This window comes from Mya arenaria, chromosome 4 (genome assembly GCF_026914265.1).
Source record: "Mya arenaria isolate MELC-2E11 chromosome 4, ASM2691426v1".
NCBI lineage: Eukaryota > Metazoa > Mollusca > Bivalvia > Myida > Myidae > Mya > Mya arenaria.
In genome coordinates, this window is record NC_069125.1 from 52047239 (window position 1) to 52067161 (window position 19923).

Below are 19923 nucleotides of genomic sequence, written 5' to 3' on the forward strand. Positions count from 1 at the left end.
GTACGGCACGTGACTAGTATATTAAACCGTACACATGGCCGTATGGAGGCATACATATACTGTTGACGCTTTAATCACTCTGTGGCAACCACTTTTTCAATAGAAAGTCTCCTTTTTGTCAGTACAGCGTTTGTAATCAATAAACACGCGTTAAATAACTCCTTCCGAATTAAGTATGTAAAATTGCATTTATTCAATTGAAAACCAAAGTGGCCAGAACGTATTTTATCAAGTCCTTCGTCCATTTGGTTAGTCGATTCTGTAAAATTTGTTTTGCTGATATATTAATTAAGGTTATACATGTACATCATTAATTTTGGTCTCAATATTTGAATATTTGTTTTGTAAATACCCCCTTCCTTAAATGCCCGCATTTGGTTATGTTCCAGAGTAAAAGACATTGTTATTTATGCGTGAAATAATTGGTGAATTGGTAAAAATGTTGATACATTTAATACACGAACTTCCTTTTACTCCAAAACTAGACTACTTGAAGAAATGTGCAAACAACACTGCCATTAGAGAAACATTCCACAATGCGAACACGATTACAAAGAATCTGTCAATGGCATGAGAAATGTCTGTTCCACTGACTGTTTGGTACACTGGAAACCCATCGCCGTGCCGTGTTTGTGTAGTTTCTGTATTTCTGCTTACAATACTAGTGGTACTTTCATCCGATTCACCGCTCGTGATTTTTACAACACCCTGACATCTTACGAAACCAATCAGAGCTTGGTTTACGTAAACTTTTCCACTTTTGAAATAAAAGTACAGCGAGAAGACAGTTTCTGCGATTGTAATGGCGCTGCCAAGAAGTTGCATGGCGACGTACATTCCCAAGACGGGCGCTTGGTCCGATGTCTCAGGCATGGTGCTGGAAAATATGGTCATGTAAACGGCCAGTGAGAGAAACAGGGACATAGTCATCGTCAAGCGTTCTCCGGACTCGCAAGGAAGGACAAAACATAACATGTTTAGCATAGCTATGCACAAGATTGGCACGACTGTGTTGAGAAAGGCAAACAACCACTTTCTGCGTAAGTGGAGGTTAATCCGCACTTTACACCAAACATCCTCCTCAAAAACCCCATTTATTTGCTCGACCGTTCCATTTACGAGTTCCCAGTCGGCACTGAGTATGTTTTTTTCTATGTGTGGCTCGGGAAACATCGATGTAAGGTTTAGTTTATCCATCCAATACGACCAGGAGTAGAACTCCAGCGAACAAGACTGCTCGTCAAATGGAAATCTAGTTAGGTCCATTTTACAAGGAACCTTCATTATTCCGTGTGGCCACATCGTTACTTTCCCAGTGTGATATATTATTACATTACCTTCCTTTCCTATTAAGTCATTGGATTCCCCGAGCGACAAATCCAACACAATGTCCGGCCTCCAAATGGCCACTGCCTCGACATTGATACTGGTCGCGTTGTCAAACTTTTCAGGGTCCCATTTAAGGAAAGCATCTTTCCACGTCAAAGTCAGATAATGTGAAATGGAAATTGTCTGCATTTTTTCATTAAGGTCGTCAATGAACCGAACGGTCATTCCAAGTTGAACATTAACAGGCACGGAGCTGTTTTCAGCCGGTATAACATTTTTATTGTAAGTTTTGAACAACTTGTCATGCAGGTCTTTTTCCATGAGCGAATTCACTCTTGAAACTAGAATAAGAATGCTTATAACCAGTTTGATTTCCATTGTATAACTTGTTGCAGTTCATACCACAAATGTCAAACACGTGTATAGACTCGAACTTGATGGTCGATTAGTAGACAAGAAATACTTAAACGAATAACTGCATGGTGTGAATAATTCAATTACACCTGCCATCACTGACCACCCCAAATGTTATAAGCCAGGAAACTCGACTTATTGATACAACTGCAATCCACATGATCACCTGCATGGAATTGTCCAGGCACATCATCCGATGTTAAATTGTGGATATATATCCTCTGTTTGTCTTTGTGAGCACTAAAGGCTATGGCTATGGGGGCTAAATGGACCTACTTTGTATTTGTAGAACAAATGGAATTGTGATTATACTAATGGAATGCTATTAATTAAATGGAGAACAAAAAAACCCTGATATTTCGAATTGTTATTCATTAATTTACAAAGAACAGTGATTTATTTCAAGTTCTCTTTATCAATCTGTCAATAGACTCCGATCAATGATAAGGCACATTCTAATTTATATGCTAATGGACGGTTTTACCAGGACTTAAAAGCTTCTATGGTTTCGCTGACTTTACCAATGCGGTGAGTGTCGATTCATCAATGTTTACGCTTCATCATCTTATGTGTTTCTTACCTGCCATATACAATGCGTGCTACCAAACAATACCACATCTGGTTCTTGAGTCTCCGCAACATATATTTTAATTGAACTTTTAAAGTGGTTAAAGTAGATGTTAACATGTCAAATGTATTTTAAGGGATGTTTACAGAATTAAATTTCTAGTGAGATTTTAGAAATGGCTTAAAGTTTAGCAGCAGCAGCAGCAGCTTCATTCATTCAGGAATTTTACGATATTTTGCAAGAGGTGACCATATCTTTGACATCATACCCCCTCTAATTAATATGGACACTTGGAAGGCTCCATAAAGAACGAAAGCAAAACAGCTTTAGAATTTATTTTAATTTTCATATTTAATATAGTTATGTTAAACATAAACAAACAACAAAATAATTATATTAAATATTATAATTGATGAACAAATTAAAATGGCATTCAAACTACATGTCCTTTAAATTAATCCCACAATAGAGTATTGTTAAAACCATTGAAACAACTCCAGTACTGTTGTTGAATATTTCATACTGCATCCAATTCATTAAGTATCCAAAGTAAAAGAATGTGAATGTTTGCAGCCTGGAGACCTCATACTATTTTGGTTTTATTGAATGACATATATGAATCATTTTTTTTGTATAAATTATAGCTAAAAATATATTTGAAACACAATATTTTTATTTATTGATTTTTTTTTTTGGGGGGGGGGCGGCTTTAAAGAATGCAAAATAGACCCATTTTTAATTTAAATAAAGACTAAAAATTTAACTGCACTATTTTTGTAATTAATTCATGATACCCTAATAATGGTACCCAAATTACATGGGGTCACCAGGTTTCAACATTTAAAGTTAGTACAGGTACCTATGACTGGATGTAATGACAAGCTTGTTTGTGCATTGAGCACCTTACCTTCTACCCTTCAACAGGAGCATGTCATTCCACTTATTGAGAACAATTTACAAAATACAAGCAAACTTGTAATGCTTGGGTCTGCTGACTTAACAGGCATGAACAATGTCCCAGACTTTTTGAAAGTATCTTGTTAAAAATGTATGTTAAAGGTTTTCTTTTTAAAAATTACATGACAGCTCTTCCTATATTCTTTCCTGCAGTCAGAAAAATAAAATAGATATTTACAGAATCTGAGCAGTACATGGAAAATGTTGAATGCCAATAACATTACTATGTAATGCTCAAAAGTGTGTAAGTGATCATCCATCTTCAGTTTCAGCTAGGACAAGATTTCTATGACATATTGTATAAAAAACAAATAAGTAACTTGGACGGAAACAGCATACATAATGTACGTTTACATGTAGGTAACAAAATAATGATATCACAGTTTTATACATTTAAAAAAACTAATACAACTACATACTGGATGATAAAAGAACAACCAAATAACATCACATGTTAAAAAAACATTTTATAAAAAATAACTATGAGCATCATTGAAATGCACTAGATCACTGGCAGCATACATTTTGTATTTTAATTGATTGATGAAAAACAGTTTCTGCATAAATGTATGACTGTCAGGGTTTCCCAGAGGTCAAAGAAAGTTTAAAAGAACTTTAAAGGTACTATCATTAATTTAAAAATGAGCTTAAATGGAATGAATTAAGACATATATCACAGATGTATTTAGCAGTTATCAACTGGAGTAGTTCATTAATTGTTTAAATACAACATAAAAACACCACACTGGCATGTTGGCTTCACTTCAATAGCTAAAATGTGTTATACCTAATGTTGAATTGTGAGAATGAGCCTCCAACTTTGAGAAAATGAAGCACTATCACATAATGTTAATGACGGCCAACTTTATTTCCTTTTTGAAGGCAGGTTGGCAGACTTGTTGAACGGCCCTCGTAACGTGCGGGTGAGAGGCAGAAACTGGTTCCCCGCGAAAGATCTGTCATCATGGTCGTGTGTTATCATTAGTGAGATTTTTGTTGGAATGGTTTCTGAAAATATGAAGGTATTAAAAGTTTACTGTTACTGTTTTAATTCTATATTTATTTATAATCTATTAAAAAATACATGGCAAACTACGCTGCACATACTATCATGTTATATTGATAAAACCATTATAATTAAATTGCTGCCTACATTTGCATATTTGATAAAGGTGTAAAAAAATAATACATTTGTTCCAGGTTTTGTTACCGAAACCTAAAAATTATATGCTAGAACAGCTTTAGCATTACTGGTTAAAAGCCATCAACACTTCATTTTCATGTTTTAAAAGAAACAAGAGGCCCAAGCGGGTCTATGCTCTACTGGCATGGCTCTTGTAGTCATTTTCAATCCAGAGCATGTACGTTTGAGGAATAGGCAACAAATATATAGTTCACTTTTTGTGTTTGGGTTAGCTGAAAACGCTGCACGTTCAACATCTGAGGACAGAAAGTGTTAAGCAGATTAGTTGCATGAACTATTTTAATATGTGCCAAGTAAAGGTAATCTGAGGGTAAAAAATATTTGCTTTCAAAACTGAACTCTGGTCAAGGACATCCAAGGACAACATTGATGCTCGTTTGCAAAACTGTATACATGGTCAAAATTTCATTGCTGTAGTTTTAAAAATTAAAAAATGTAAGTCAAAAGGGGTGGGGCCAGCTTTTGCCCAAGGGGCATAATTTCAAATGTTTTGCTAAATGGTCATCATATGATGCTCTACAATAAATATCAAAGGTATGGGCCTTATGGTTCGAAACAAGAAGATTTTAAAAATATTTCTTAAATAAGTCTCTAGGAAAATTGTGACACCCAGGGCAGTGCCAGTTTTGACCCAAGGGGCATAATTTGAACAACCATGGTAGTGGACCACTAAATAAAGCCTTGTTCAAAATAGCAAGGATTTGCATAGCTGTTTCAGATTGTTTACAGACGAACATATTTTTTCATACTTGGTTTTCGAAAGGAACCGAGCTCTAATGGATATCTAAATACTGTAGAAGTTTCATCAAGATACAATCAAAACTGAAGACTGTATCGTGTTCACAAGCATTTGTTTACACAATAGCATTTTTTTATACTATCAAGGGCCATAATCTATGCATGCATTGGCAGTCTGGCTGGTTTTCGAAAGGAACCCAGCTCTAATGGATATCTAGATACTGTACAAGTTTCATCGAGAAACAATCAAAACTGAAGACTGTATTGTGTTAACAAGCAATTGTTTACAGACGCACGGACGCACATACTACGTACACATTACCATCGCATAAGCTCTTCTGGCCTTTGGCCAGTAGAGCTAAAAAAAGAAATGAATGATAAAAAATATTTCTCAATGCAATAAAAAGTTTAGGGTAGGGAAAATAAATAGGGTAGGTCAGTAAACCTGAAACAAACATTTTTTGTATGCTTAAGAAAGTATCTTTTCTGTCCTGTCTTGTAAAACATTTGGAAATATTCAATTTAATAAAAAGTAAACTGTTTCAATGATGATTAAGTGATATCTTATTTATATAAGAACACATGTAACAAAAGCAGCAGAAAACATTAATGAGCAAAAACAACCTTTAACTCTGAAAGCGAAAATGTACCAAAAAGCGAAACTTTTATATAAAATCTGCATAAATTACTAGCTTGTTCACAAATCCAAAAATTTCAAAACATTAAGCAACCCCAATCAGTACTGAAAGCTATCCCATTTAGCTTTAAAAAGATATTCTACTAGAACTGCAATTAAGAGCCAACACTAATGGTCAGTGTGAAAGCACTGTCAAACGTCACGGCACATCACAGCAGTCATGTGACTCACAAGCCTCCACCATTCTTTATTTGCAACGACTGCAGCCCACCGAGCCCACTGAGACTGAGGCGACATGCACCGAGAGCCCGGCCACCGTTACTACCTAACTGCGGGTTATGCTGGACGGTTGGCCCAGGTGGCCGCGGGCTCGGTGCCGGAGAAGGGGCGAGAGGCTGTGAGGAGTTGGCGTTAGCTGGTGTGCACGTGGCTCCCTCTATTTTCAACATGTTCACAGCGGGCTGGTGACGCTTGTGAAAGGCTTTTGACTGAATGAAGTAGCGCTTACCTACAACCTGTCGACTGCTATTTTTAGCTGACTTTACCCTTTGTACATTCTGAAAGAGATAATCAATAATCAATAATGGAAATAACTAACAAATATTTTAGACCTTTAATGGACCTTTAATGGATAATTCAAGCCTAAAGCCTGTATAAAGCAATCAAATGAAACTACTAATAGTTCTTTTAATGGAATAGGCAAAAGAAAACAAAAGATAACTCAAATTACAACTTTTTAATCTCTCATGATAATTATCCCATAAATATATATCGGCTAATGATGAAAGGTAAACATAATAATCATAATGGCTTCTTTCATATTACTGACAATAGAACATTTCAGTCTATTAGCTCCGAATATGAAAATATAATAGGAATACAAAAAATCATCTGGTCAGAACCTTAATAGCCAAAGAATGTATATTTAGGATAAGAATGTAGTCAACCTATATACAAAAGAATGGCTATCTAGGAATACAAAATAATATTGAGAATGTCTATTTAGGAATACAAAATAATAATATAGAATGAATTTTTGCCAATACAAAATAATAGAGAACCATATTAATAATCAACATTTTAGATATTTTATCCTCTGTATTTGTTTACTTAGTTGATAATTTAATTTTTGTTAAAATCGTTAAATATTTCAAATGTTGAAGAATACAAATTACCTTGTCAAAATTATTTATTTGCAAACAGTTTTGTAATATTATTGAAGATGATGAATGAAAGCTACATTGTGTTTTGTGTAAGCAGCAGGTGATTACCTCATTTCTGTCCCTGTCATTCTTGTCAAGAGTGGTGCTAACACTGCGAGGCTCACTCTCCTCCCGACTACTGCTGCTACTTGCACTCCGAGGCACACCATTCACTCCCTGGCGTATCATCCTGGTCACCGGCTCATTCTGGTAAAACTGGGGCTGAGCCAGGTCAGTGGCTGAACTATAGCTGATGCCATTTTTCACTTGTTTTGGCTGTCCATAATCTGTCTCTAGTTTACCTCCCCTGAAACCGTCTTGTTTATGACCCTGAGAGTGGTTGGAGTCTGGGATATGGTAAGTATCGACCAGTTTACTATTAAGCATTGCTCCCTCATTTACAGCATTTCCATTCAAATTTGTCATGGATTTTGTAGCACCCTTAAGTACTGTTGGTTCTCTCCGTTCTGACTTTGGCACATCCTTTTTAATGGTCTCTTTCTTATCAGCCCTGACCCTGGGGTCTGGAGGTTTAGGGTTTTGGTCAGGTACTGGCCGGGGGTTGGCCTGACCTTGAGAAGTGTTGACAGCACTACCCTGTGGCTGCTGCTGTTGCTGCTGGTGGTGTAGCATCTCATCATACTGAAAAAAAGGCAAGCAAGCTGAAAGCTTTTTCAAGTAACTACAGCATTGTGATGGCTGATAATGTAATGATATACTTGTGACATCTACAATAGCAGCAAACAGTTATATGCTAAAATCAGTTTCTATAAAAATATGTGTATAAAAGTTGAGTAGAGCTTTGCACACTTGTACAGAAAAGCATAGGCAGTCAAGAAGAGTGAGAAATTGATTATTATTTATATGTTCAGAGATTACATAAATGGATTTAAATGTAATGAGTGCTTAATTTTAAATGAAATGAACAGTGTAAGAGAGACTGTGCATGCTAATCATTATGACTATTAAGTTACAACTGAAAACAAAGCTCACACAAGTGAAATGTACCTGTTCTTGTTTTTTGTCTATGTTACGTTGAAGGCGGGCAGTGATTTCACCAATGTCCTCATCTGTCTGTCTCAGCTCCTGTTTCAGCAATTTCTTGATGTAGTTCCTGGATAAGGAGAGAGTGAACATTATTATGCTGGAAAACAGAAGAAAGCATATACAGTTGCTTTTTGACCAAGTAACGAAGACTGACATGTAACTCCTTACGACACAATAAAATCTGGACTACTTTTGTATTTATTTGAGAAATTAATTTGAATCCTCTACTCTCTAGCATATTGAAAAGAAAAACCACAAATATTTTTCCACAAAGTTGGCTACCCACCCAGCAGTAGGGCTGAGGTTTGTGTTAGATGCGGCAGATGTAGCGAGAGACTGGCGTAGATCTTTGATGCTCTGTATTGCACTATTCATGTCTTCTCCTCCTGTGCGTGCGGATTTGACACGTGGTGGTCGGTGGAGATGGGGGTCCTGCACGTAGTCCGGCCCCTCTCTCGTTTCCAACTCCTCCTCTTCCTCTGAATCATGCATGCCTGGAATACAAACATTGGGGACAGTATAAAACTATCGTGTTTGCTCCACTTAACAATTTAGATGGGACATAAATATAAGATCTTTAAAAGGTCTATCAATCAAAGACTGAATTGAATATCACAGAAGTTTAAATGCTTTTCAAATGACAAAGTAGAAATTTGTTCGGCAAATCTGATTGGTGCTGACATGAGTGCATACACTAAACAAGTTTAAAATGAAATATGATTGAGAAAATAATCCAGATAATCAACAGGCAGTACAATAGCACATGCTATGTAGAAGAATTATGTCAACATCATTTTTTCAAGTTTCTGGTCTGAAAGTTGCTTTGTTAGAACTGAACTAACAAAGATCCTTTCTATTCATTGGGTTAAAGGTGCACTCTTACTCCAAAATAAGATTTACCACAATTAGGTAAATTGCTTTAATATGCTAAAAAGGATGAATAAATGTAGAAAACAATTCTTATGAAGGATATCAAGTTAAATTTGAAAGTTGCAGAAAACGTATTTCTACCTTATGAGACGGTATTAGATCTCACTAAATCTTTAGCATTCACCAATCATGTAATATTTTTGCATTTTCAGCTATTAAAAATATAGTAACAATCTTGTTATCAGTAATTAATATTTTCCATAAATGCATTATTTATTAAGTAGTTGAGATTTATCACTCAGAATTTATGTTTATTATACTAGTGTATGTATTGATTTTGAATAAGGGTGTCACTTTAAGTATTATATTATAAAGATTCTTTCACTTGTTTCACCCTATTTTTTTGTAAAAAAGTTAAAAACCTAACAATAAAGATGTGACAAAGTTTGTTGAAAGTATTATAGTAAACATTAGCTGAAGCCTCTGCCGATGGGATTACCGAACAGATTCACATTCAATCATAAGGTAAAAGCTCTGATAACCAAAATACAATAAGCCAACTTTCTATTCAGTAACAAAAATAGCCGCTAATTTTTCATGAAGTCCTTAATTGGTTTCATTCCTTAATTGGTTTCATTAAGTGAGTTATTTAGATGCTCACCGCATGAGCACCAGCTAGTATAAGGCATCAAATAGACATTTCACACTCGAAAAATAAGCATTTATTTTTAGTCTTCCAGACAATTAGTAAGCGCTCGGCTCTGCCTGGCTTGACGACTTTGTTGCTGAGAAAATAAAAATTAAACCCAAACTGTTCGTAGTAAACATGAGTAGTGCTGAAAGTTTGTACCCATACGACTCTTGCGTCCACTGTGCCTGTGTCCTTTATTCTGTCCCTCCCTCTTTCCTGCTTCATCCACAATATCTGAAACATAACAGCACTCATTTAGTCCTAGTGATCCAAAACCAAATATCTATTCACAATATTGAAGCCAAAACAGACACTTAAGTAGATATCATTTGAAAATTGAAAATATTTTTTTTCTCTGACATTTGTTTTATTTTATGTTCTTAAGTTAATAACTGAAATTAGACTAATATATTTTTTTGTAAACTTATGTCTTAAGGTTTAAATAACTATGAATGTATCACTTAAATGAAACAGTGGATAGGTATTGCAATGGTATACTTTAATAACAACCTCAAGTTATAAAAATGGAAGCCTGAAATATTAATGTGCCACACATTGATTAGATTCCTTTCACTTATATATCTTTTGAAGAGGATTGCCTAGGCTTCTACTCTTGCATAATATAATTATTAATTCCGTTAACATTAGATTAGTTTTTATTGTCAATAAAACTTCAACTTACAAAAAGCTAGGCAGTGTTATTTTATCTTTATTCCTTTCATATTAAACTTAATGATTAAGCTGCTCTATTCAACTTTTTGTGTACATGGCGACAAACAATATTTCACATGTTTTTTTTTATAAAGAAACAAAACACATCTCAGGAATTAAAAACAGTTGAAACTTCCTGATAAATCTGTATTCAATAAACAATGGTGCAAATAATAATGGAAAAATCTGTAAAAATGAATTCTGCTTATAAAAGCACAATAAAACACAATAAACAACGAGCCAGCGGCAACATTGACGACATCTTTACAAGGATACCTCTCTCAAAAAAGTCATCAGGCAGCCATTTATAGCACCAGTCCAGTACTGACAATGGAGTAAAACTGTAAGTGCATTATTTGACTCTTTCTTTTATAAGACAAACAAGCTTTGGAAACTTTAATTTAAAGTAACACAAGTCCTGCTATATATTTGTATAAACATATTTTAAAGTGCAAGTGCATACTACTAATCTACAAAAGTTCAACGCAAAAACCCATCAACTTTCCATCTCAATTTGCAAAACCTCCATTAAAGTTCAAATTAAAGAAATCAGGAATTCATCAAAGGATAGCAATAGAGCAAGTAAGCAAGAAAATATCCGCAGTACACAAAAAAATCCATAAAGGGAAACTCATTATTTTTGCCTCAAAACTCATGCTATGTTTACATTATTGTTAGTAATATGATTAGGAATATTACTGTTAATTTTAAATCCCCAAAAGGTGTTTATTTCCAGGAGGCAAAAATCATGACGAAACGACAATATGAAAATAATAGGGGCAGATAATTCTGTCACCAAGTACACTTGAATAAATCTGGAATTCTTCTAAATACCTTGCCAGTGTAGGTTTTGTAAATGTACTCGATACATATATTCTGTTGTTAAAAACAGTTAAAATATTAATTATGTATTCATAATATTATAATCACTAAACAAAAAACGCATGGACAAATACAGAACTTACATGTATATATAAATTGCTGTGAAGCAATTTTACATGATTATCTATTTTCTATGTATATTTTAAGTTTAAGCTTTTTGGAGTGAAACTAAATTGCTTAGAAAGATATGAACATGATACCATAGTAAAGTAACACACTTGGACTTCATAGATATATATATATATATTTAGAGGACTACAAGACTAATACAAGCATCAAACTAGCATAACATAACAACAGTTTGTGTCTCAGCCTCTCTACATCAGCTGTATATAGACTACCAACTAAAACACATGTTTTTAAAATTTGATATAAAAAACCCATAATTATCATAGAAGACAAATTTCAACCTATGTATGTGTCAGTTTTTAGACCCTCAGGTTTTGTACTCCAGGGTACAGGTTTATAGTGAACAAAATGATTAACCTATTTATACATTGATATTTTACCCAAAATTTGATAGTCTTACAGCAAAAAAGATGATTTTTTATTGTTTGAGACAGGATAATTATTATCAAGGAGCCTATGATCTGTGACAATACCAAGAAAAAGACCTCATGGTGTCTATTAAAGCATGCCTGTCTATTTGAACCAATATGGCACATAAGTTACACCTAACACTAGCAGTAAACCATTTCTGAGCTTCAGTTTACATTTTAAGAGGCCGACCCAACCACAATTTTCGCACCTTTTCCATTGAGTTCCTCCGAGCGTGTGAACTCCTCCTGTCGCTCAGCACTGTCGATGTTCATCTGGGAAATCTTAAATGTGTCATAGTTCACAAATGTTGCTGAAGGGATCTGGGCCTTCAACCGACTGGATAAACCACCTGTCCGCAAAAAATAAATGTTGATTTACTTATATAGGAATATAGCCTCCAGAAAACATTAAAATAAAGAAAACGTATACAATGTATCAAATATTATTTTTTATCTTAATAAATATCAACTTTGAATTTAATTTAGCAAGTGCTTAAATAACTATTTATTACGTAAATTATAGGAATATACTTGTGTTATAAGTGAACGTTTCATACCAAGTTTTTCATCACTGTGAGTCTTCGAGGCACTCTTCTCCTGCAAACAAGTTTCACATTTAATAAAATGTGTGAAAGATAACCACATAAAAGTAATGACATTTAAGAAAACCCTACATAGAAAAAAGCTTTTACATCTCAACCAATATAAGAAGTTTTAACTGATGATAATAGTCAATCCTGAAACACAACCCGGGTATGTTCGAGTATGAGGGGCTCATGCCCAAAGCATGGTAAAGGGGCTTTGACTCCTTTTGATTTATGACATTAAGCCTTAAATTTCTGCTTTCCCCTTTAGCCAGCTTCAACCCATTACATACTGGTCTGCGTTGCTGTTGAAGCATCTCCTGTCGTTTCCTGTCCTCAGAAACCTCAATCAGGTGTCTACTGTGTCGACGCTCTGTCTGGGCCGCTGACCCTGGGGTGGGACTGACCCCTCCCCCACCACCAATCCCGGCCTGCCCTCGTACCAGGTCTTCCAGCTGTAGGTCTGTGGGGGAGATGATGTTCATACAATGTCACGATATTCACCAAATGGTTTAAAGGGTGGTGGCTCAATTGTACAAAATGAAATTTGTGTTTTGGAATGAGTAAAAAATATTGTGATGGATTTCTTTCATACACTGTTAATTCCTTACATGATTTAAGAAATTACATAAATTGGGATCGATTATTAATGTAAGTAGTGTTTAACTTTATTGTATGATACACAGATAGAGTATTTCAGTACGTTTTCTTTCTAAGGTCAAACCCTAAATGAAACTATCGAATCAACTCCTATTACATGTTTAACAATCTTGAATACATTCTTGCCATACACAATATTATAATTTCTCATTCCAAAGCATCCAAAACAGAAATAGTATACATACGTACAACAGTACTAGTACAACAGTACTATAGTGAATACAGGAATGTAGAAGAGTCACACAAATTTTTTACTAAGTAGAGAGACACAAATATTAAACAGAGCAACTGAAAGGTAATGATAATCAAGAGCTTTAAATAATTATCATACTTTTTAAGTAATTTACAGAATGAACACCGAGGAAAGTGAACACAAACACAACTGTGGTTAGTACAAAGCATGTTATAAATGGAATATGGAGCGATGTATGTAAGACAATTAACATTCAAACTAAGCAAATAAAAACTGGCTTGTTACATTTATTAAGCATATGTTTTGTTTCCAAGGAAATTAATACATGTTACTTTTCAGTGACATTGTCAGCCCTTACCATATCCAGCTAAAAGAAATTAATCAGATTCAAAATAAGACTTATGCTTTAGTAATGACAAAAGAGGATGATGATTACATTACATTTTTTGTTTAATGCAAAAAAATAATAAACACTATAATAGGAACCAAAGCATCCGGAAGGGTATACCAAGATTCGTTCGCTTATCTCAGTCTACCAATGGACATAACTCACATATATACTTCAGGCAGAGTTATGGAACTTGCTACCTGGGTGGTTATTGTAAAAGTGAGCATGCAAACCATCAGTTGATATGTCTACACTAAAGCAGGTCTATTCTTCAAAATAAGTTCTTTGAAAAATTCACAAGCTAATCAGTTGACCAATGCAGATTTTCAAAAAAGTTAATATCAGTCAATTATGAGAAAAAAGGCTATGTAAAATGATGGACAAAATATAGATTTACAAGTACAACAGTAGAACAATTGTAAAACCCCTGACACCCTATATTTGCAAAGCAATAACGCAGTGAAAGCCATCAATGGTGATGCTATGGTGTGTGCTGAAGTAGATCCAAACTAGACGGCACAATGACAGCATACATGTATAGCTACCTCCCTAAAATGTATATATAAACTATACCATGCAGCATAGCTACCTCCCTAGATTGTATATATAAACTATACCATGCAGCAAATGTCATCTATTTAGAATCTCTAGCAAATATGAAACAAATAGGTTTATAATGTAAATGAATGAATCCCTGTTGAACCTAATTATGTTATATATATTGTTCTGTCTTAGTTTGTTGTTGTTTTACATGAAACAGCCTGTCTTCCAGGCATGTGTAAAAAATAAAAGAAAATGTAAAAAAAGAAAAAATGTGGCATAAAATGGTCACAAAGATACATGAAAGTAAAGAAAAATGTTATAAAAAAAACTTCCCCTTATTAAGAAATGGGTGCATTAAATCTTCCAAGACTATCTTCAAAGTACCTGTCCAGGAAATAGCTTGGGAATGTAGGCTCCCTAAGGTCGGGTATATTGCTTCAAAAATAAATATCACAATGATTAATATTTGTTAATGAAGGCATAAAAGTGAATTGAGAGATTAAAAAGAATTCTTCATCACTTAACGTATCAGACTGCAAAAACTAATTTAAATGCCGAAAAATAATTATAATAGTTTATTATAGACTTTTGTTTGGGATAAAGGGTAACATCAAGCAAGGCACTATATGAAAAAAAGCAACAATTGTTAAATGAAACTAGAACTATTTGAGACAGCCTTAAATTCTCTGTGTACCAGACTAATAATGGCTACTATGAAATGTGAACAACAACTTGAAAACAACTTGCATTGAATATATTAGCATGTACTACTTCTAAAGCATTTTACATCAATTTGTGAAATATGCAATTTTAACATTATTTATTTGCGAGAAAATTGCAAAAAATCACCAATGACACAGAGCGATGGTGTTCAAATAGTATTGTCAACCTGTAACTTGGTTCCAACACTTTTGAAAATAAAACTTGATCAGTTTTACAACTATTGGACCTGAGTTTAAGAAACAATGGCTTTTAAAGAACTTATAATTAAGTAGGTATACTGTTAATGTTGTAAGGCATACCATTTGAATGGGAACGCTGCTCAACATAAGAATGGAATATTTATATATTTCAGCACAATTGTATTGTCCCTAAATACTTAACAGCACTGTGAGAGCAATTCAAGTCAAGTGGTATGCCCTAACTGGTGAGCCTACGACCCAGAAGTTGACGGTGTACATGCATGTCTAACGATTATCTGGTACGCAGAGTCACAGAGGTAGCTATACAGGAGGACAGGACAAGCTGAAACTATCAGATACAAACTCTTACGTTGCAGCTTCGGGGGCGCCTTATGTTTCCGCAGATAATCTTTCCACACACGCACAAATGAGTTACCTACAACTGGTGGGGCAGAAAACACCAGAAACTTAGAACATGGCAAGGATGATGATTGGCTGTTAAGATTTAAAGATATGTCTATACATTTTCTGATAAAAAGCAAAAGAAGTTTCAAAAGTTACAAGCTCTTAATGACTTCAAACTGTCTTGTATAAAAGTTGTTTGATTAAAACAAGTCAGCTGAATATAGAAACAGTCTCTGAACAAAATAGAATGAAGCAAGTTAGCTGACATGCACTCGATATATAAATCATAAGCAACAGGGCTATAATGGATAAAGCCAATGTTGACAATGCTACACTTAAATATGTACCATGATATACGAAGCACAAGATTACAAAATATATTTACAAAATATACAATACACCAAGATGAATTTGAGCCTAGATGCAAATTTCTACTACCAAAACTAAAACCTGTAATACCACAGCAAATGCAACTCGGTGCTATAATTTCTAAAACATTTCCTGAAACCCTAGACATTGCAAACAATATGAAATGAAATGCAGATGCAGGGATCAACCAGTGGGCAAGGGCTTAAGGGTTCATTGTATAATATATTATGTGCCACATTCAACGTTACAATTGTCACAAACTCTGGAGACAGTTAGACCACAGTAATCATCAAAACAATGCAAACAATAATACTCCAGTCTGGACATTTTACTTGAGGAGAGTTACATTTTTTAAGGAGTCACACAATTACATGTTATTAAATCTGGATGGATGATCACACAAACCCTGAAGCTTCTCTGCTGGTTCTTTGCCATTTGTTGAAAATAGAATGGTATCATTACCCAAAACATGCCACTATTCCTATCCCAAATATACTTTGTAATGCTAAAAACACAAACACATTCCCCCCATCTGTCTGGTTCTACAGTATTTACAGTATCATGCATTACTATCCTCATGCATATCATGGCTATCTGCTTATATATACGTGAGGCACCCGACAATACCCGCGGCCTACAAGTGGACCTACACCAGTGAGCGACAGGAGCTTCAGTCTGCCAGGAGGAGGAAGAGGAAAGACCAATATCCAGCACATAGGTGCCAACCCTGGCCTCACACATGGGGCACGCACACACACCCCGCCCACGGACAACCCTACCTGAGGGCATCCCTAATATTTTGGCTATGATTTCATCCTGGTTCTTTTGGTTGAAGGGCCGAATGCTCTTCGGTTGGCCCTGGATTCCCTGCCTCAGCCAGTTGCCAGCTGATGAGTACTCTAACCAAAATAGACCAACACCAGTCAAACAAAGAGAAATATATTGTATCAAACTGATCTAAATGTACACCCAAGTACCTACACTAATTATCTCAATTGTTATATAGGTTTAAAATGTCTTGCTTCTTCACATTGGAACTCCCCTCTGAACCATGACTATATATATCTCAAACATAACAGAAAAATAAAAACAAATCCTGAATATCCCATAAAAACCCACTATAATAAATCCCTTAATTTTATATGAATGCACCTCTACATTTGTCACCTTGAAAGTACTTGCCTCCAATTTCATCTATAGGAAATGTAGGCAATCTTTGCTCAACTACACCTCCTGTTAATATACATATATGGTGCTGAAATCTGGGGTCAAATAGGTATGACAATACTTGAAAACATTATTTTTCTCTACATTCAAAATAAAATGAATGCATTTCACTAAGGTTTCTACTAAATCAAGCAAAACCCACAACCAAACTTCTACTTAGATGTAGCACCAAACCATGGAAACAGAAATGTGGTCAAACATGCAATCAGTTCACAAGTGCTTCTAAACCTGTGGAGTAATGTTTTTAAAAAAAGAAGATTGATTTGTTTATTCATGATGGGCCCAAATGCTGGTATTTGATTAGGTGTTTATGCAGCATGACAAGCTTTTTAACAAACAAATATCAGTTTAATGGAATTAATGTAATGGTTTCATTAAAACCCTGAATATACATACTTGTTAACCTTGAAAATAACATTATAACATTATACATTATAACACACTGTAATTAGGATCTGGTTTAAAAAAAGCAGTCTGCTGAGTTAGAAGACAAGTACTCTTATGAATAAGTGCCAAAATTGTGGTTTAAACTCTCTACCGAAGCACATACATTTTAGCAGAATGAGCCTTAATTTCAATGAGCCAGTAACCCTATCTTGCATGCTGTAGGTGACAGACGAGGCGGATGATACAACCTAACTGAGCACTTATAACATATGTTACCTCCAGTCATGTTCTGCAGCTGTTGTGCCATTAGCTGTGCGGCAAATGCCTGTTCATGGTGGGGACACAGCCCCTCCATGCTAAATCCCGACCCCTGGGGGGTTCGACCTGGTGCTGTCCCTGAATAGCGCAAATGTGCAGGTGCTGTAGTAAGAGAGAAAACACACACACATGCATCAAACCACACTGACGTGTACACATGCAGCTGTCCAAAGCCAGGCTTAATAGCACCAATTGTTACACATAGACAGCCAGGTAAGTCAGGCAAGTCCATGCCTTAAATTCTCATGCAAGTCTGGGCTCTGATGAGTTTATGGTTTTGTCAGTTTAAGCCTGTTAGGTTTTGATGGTTTTATTTGCATGTTTGCCACTTTGAGCCTAGGTTGTAACTTTCACCATATGGAGAATGACAATTATTACCAATATCACACTACCCATATCCCATGTTGATAGTTAGGTACTATTTTTCTATAAATTACTTCAAATTAATGTTAAATGCAAAGCTTTTAACAAGGACAATGTTAGACAAGAACTATTATACACTATTTTATTCAATAACTTATTTCTCCTATTGATGCATAATGCATTAAATGGTTTAAAACCATTAAAAGCATACAGTTTTGTTTTCTAACTGAAAAGACACGTTCTGATTTACAAAATGTTATACAAGCAAGCAAACATTGTTTGTCAGTTAACAAAATGTATACATTTATTGAATTTAACATTTAGTTTAAATGTCTTTAATATTTTCAAACCTTTTGCTAGCACTACTTTCACCGACTGATATCATCATCATATAACCCTTCAGCAACTTACTGTATTTAATAATTTTCTTTACTTGGTTATGGAAGCATTGCAGCTTTCACAAAACTACAATGTTTGCTGAAATAGATACAGTATTGTTCAGCCTTTCAGGGTTCAGATTGCTTCAGTTGCTTCTGTGTTACATGTAACTCTTTATTCCCAGACCCAAGAGGACAGAAATCTAGTACATAGCAAAACTAACTACCTTTTCCATGTAAGCGCCTTGCCACTAATGAAGAGAAAATATCCCTCTATTACTTCTTTAAAATGATTAAGAGACTCTCATCATAAGAAAGAGTAGAAAAGAAGTTCTGTAATGAAATTCTCTGTCATCCAAATGTATTTGGAAAAAAATATATTTGTATTAAATACCAACCAATGCCCATATCATAGAACATCCTGTTTATTGGTTCCCTTTCTAGAACAGTAAATGTCATAATGTGGGAATATCTTTATTAAACAACGTAATCCGTCATATGGTAATAAGGTTTAAGTAAATATTTATTGTTTTGCATGACCATTTCAAATGTTCAAAAGTATGTTAAATTGATACTGGCCGACTCTTTGCGCAAAGGCACATTTTGTTCTCATTCTAGGAGTTAGAACTTGCTTACTTGTTTCATGTTGTTTTTGCATGATGCCCTTACGGATGTACTCCGAGGTCAACTGCTCCAGGTAGTCATTCTGCAACAAGATACGCATAGTGATACAAACAGGCTTACGGAAAAAAGTCCCAGCCCTAGGGATACAGAGAGGCATATGAAAATAGTCCCAAGCTTAGGGATACAGATAAGCATATGAAAATAGTCCCCAGCAAAGGGATACAGACATATTTATGAAAAACGTACTAGAAAGGTGGAGAAATATTAAAACAGAGGACAAAATTTGGTTAACACAAATGTAGAAACTGTTGAAAGTTGAATATTTTCAATAAGAATAGAACATGAATTTCAGTCTGCTTAATTTCATTTTTTTAACAGATGCAACACTTTCATTGTAAATAAATGAACAAAGATGTAAACAGCTGAAGTTCTTTTAATTTATGATATGGTTCCTTCAAAACCATACCAAACTGAAAACATTAATAAAAAAAGGTTTAATATTTATTTACAACTAAGATCAAAACCAATTGATGCAAAACAACAGCTTAAAATTGTGAGACATAAATATATGTGAAAGAAATCTAGAACGCAGTGAATTGGATGCGTGGCCTGTCTGGAGCACCCATTATATTTCTTGTAACAGTCATCAGGACCAAAAATCAATATCGTATCATCTAATGACCATGGCCAATATGCATACCAAATTTGAAGACTTTTCACCACATTGTTCAAAAGTCATTGACCAGAAAAAATGTGACATCGATGACCACGCAGACAAACAAAGTAATACCTAT

General features: G+C 34.9%; 2 protein-coding genes across 24 annotated transcripts in view; both read right to left on the minus strand.

Moving 5' to 3' along the window:
- Window positions 1-486: 486 nt before the first annotated feature.
- Window positions 487-1707, minus strand: LOC128230899 (acetylcholine receptor subunit alpha-type acr-16-like). The gene has a single exon (XM_052943326.1). It carries the CDS (start codon window positions 1705-1707, stop codon window positions 487-489), a length of 1221 nt encoding a protein of 406 aa, XP_052799286.1.
- A 924-nt stretch (window positions 1708-2631) lies between these two features.
- Window positions 2632-19923, minus strand: part of LOC128229851 (cytosolic carboxypeptidase 2-like) — an 83597-nt gene continuing 66305 nt past the window's right edge. For 4 of the 23 annotated variants that reach the window (XM_052941721.1, XM_052941711.1, XM_052941705.1 and 1 more), the window contains 13 exons: window positions 19142-19211; window positions 17724-17867; window positions 15430-15501; window positions 12667-12836; window positions 12347-12386; window positions 11999-12139; window positions 10645-10692; window positions 9817-9891; window positions 8383-8590; window positions 8058-8163; window positions 7119-7691; window positions 6356-6404; window positions 2632-4276 (listed from right to left, as the gene is read on the minus strand). In XM_052941721.1, coding sequence (XP_052797681.1) covers window positions 4134-4276; window positions 6356-6404; window positions 7119-7691; window positions 8058-8163; window positions 8383-8590; window positions 9817-9891; window positions 10645-10692; window positions 11999-12139; window positions 12347-12386; window positions 12667-12836; window positions 15430-15501; window positions 17724-17867; window positions 19142-19211 — 1839 coding nt within the window. In that variant the 3' untranslated portion in view covers window positions 2632-4133. Of the gene's footprint in view, window positions 4277-6355; window positions 6405-7118; window positions 7692-8057; window positions 8164-8382; window positions 8591-9816; window positions 9892-10644; window positions 10693-11202; window positions 11245-11998; window positions 12140-12346; window positions 12387-12666; window positions 12837-15429; window positions 15502-16612; window positions 16733-17015; window positions 17067-17723; window positions 17868-18732; window positions 18757-18903; window positions 18946-19141; window positions 19212-19923 lie in introns of all 23 variants that reach the window. The other 19 variants (XM_052941723.1, XM_052941714.1, XM_052941709.1 and 16 more) reach the window with 12 other exon arrangements.

Excerpts from the sequence above, each read along its gene's own strand:
- LOC128230899 (XM_052943326.1), bottom strand. The coding sequence starts at position 1,707 with ATGGAAATCAAACTGGTTATAAGCATTCTTATTCTAGTTTCAAGAGTG.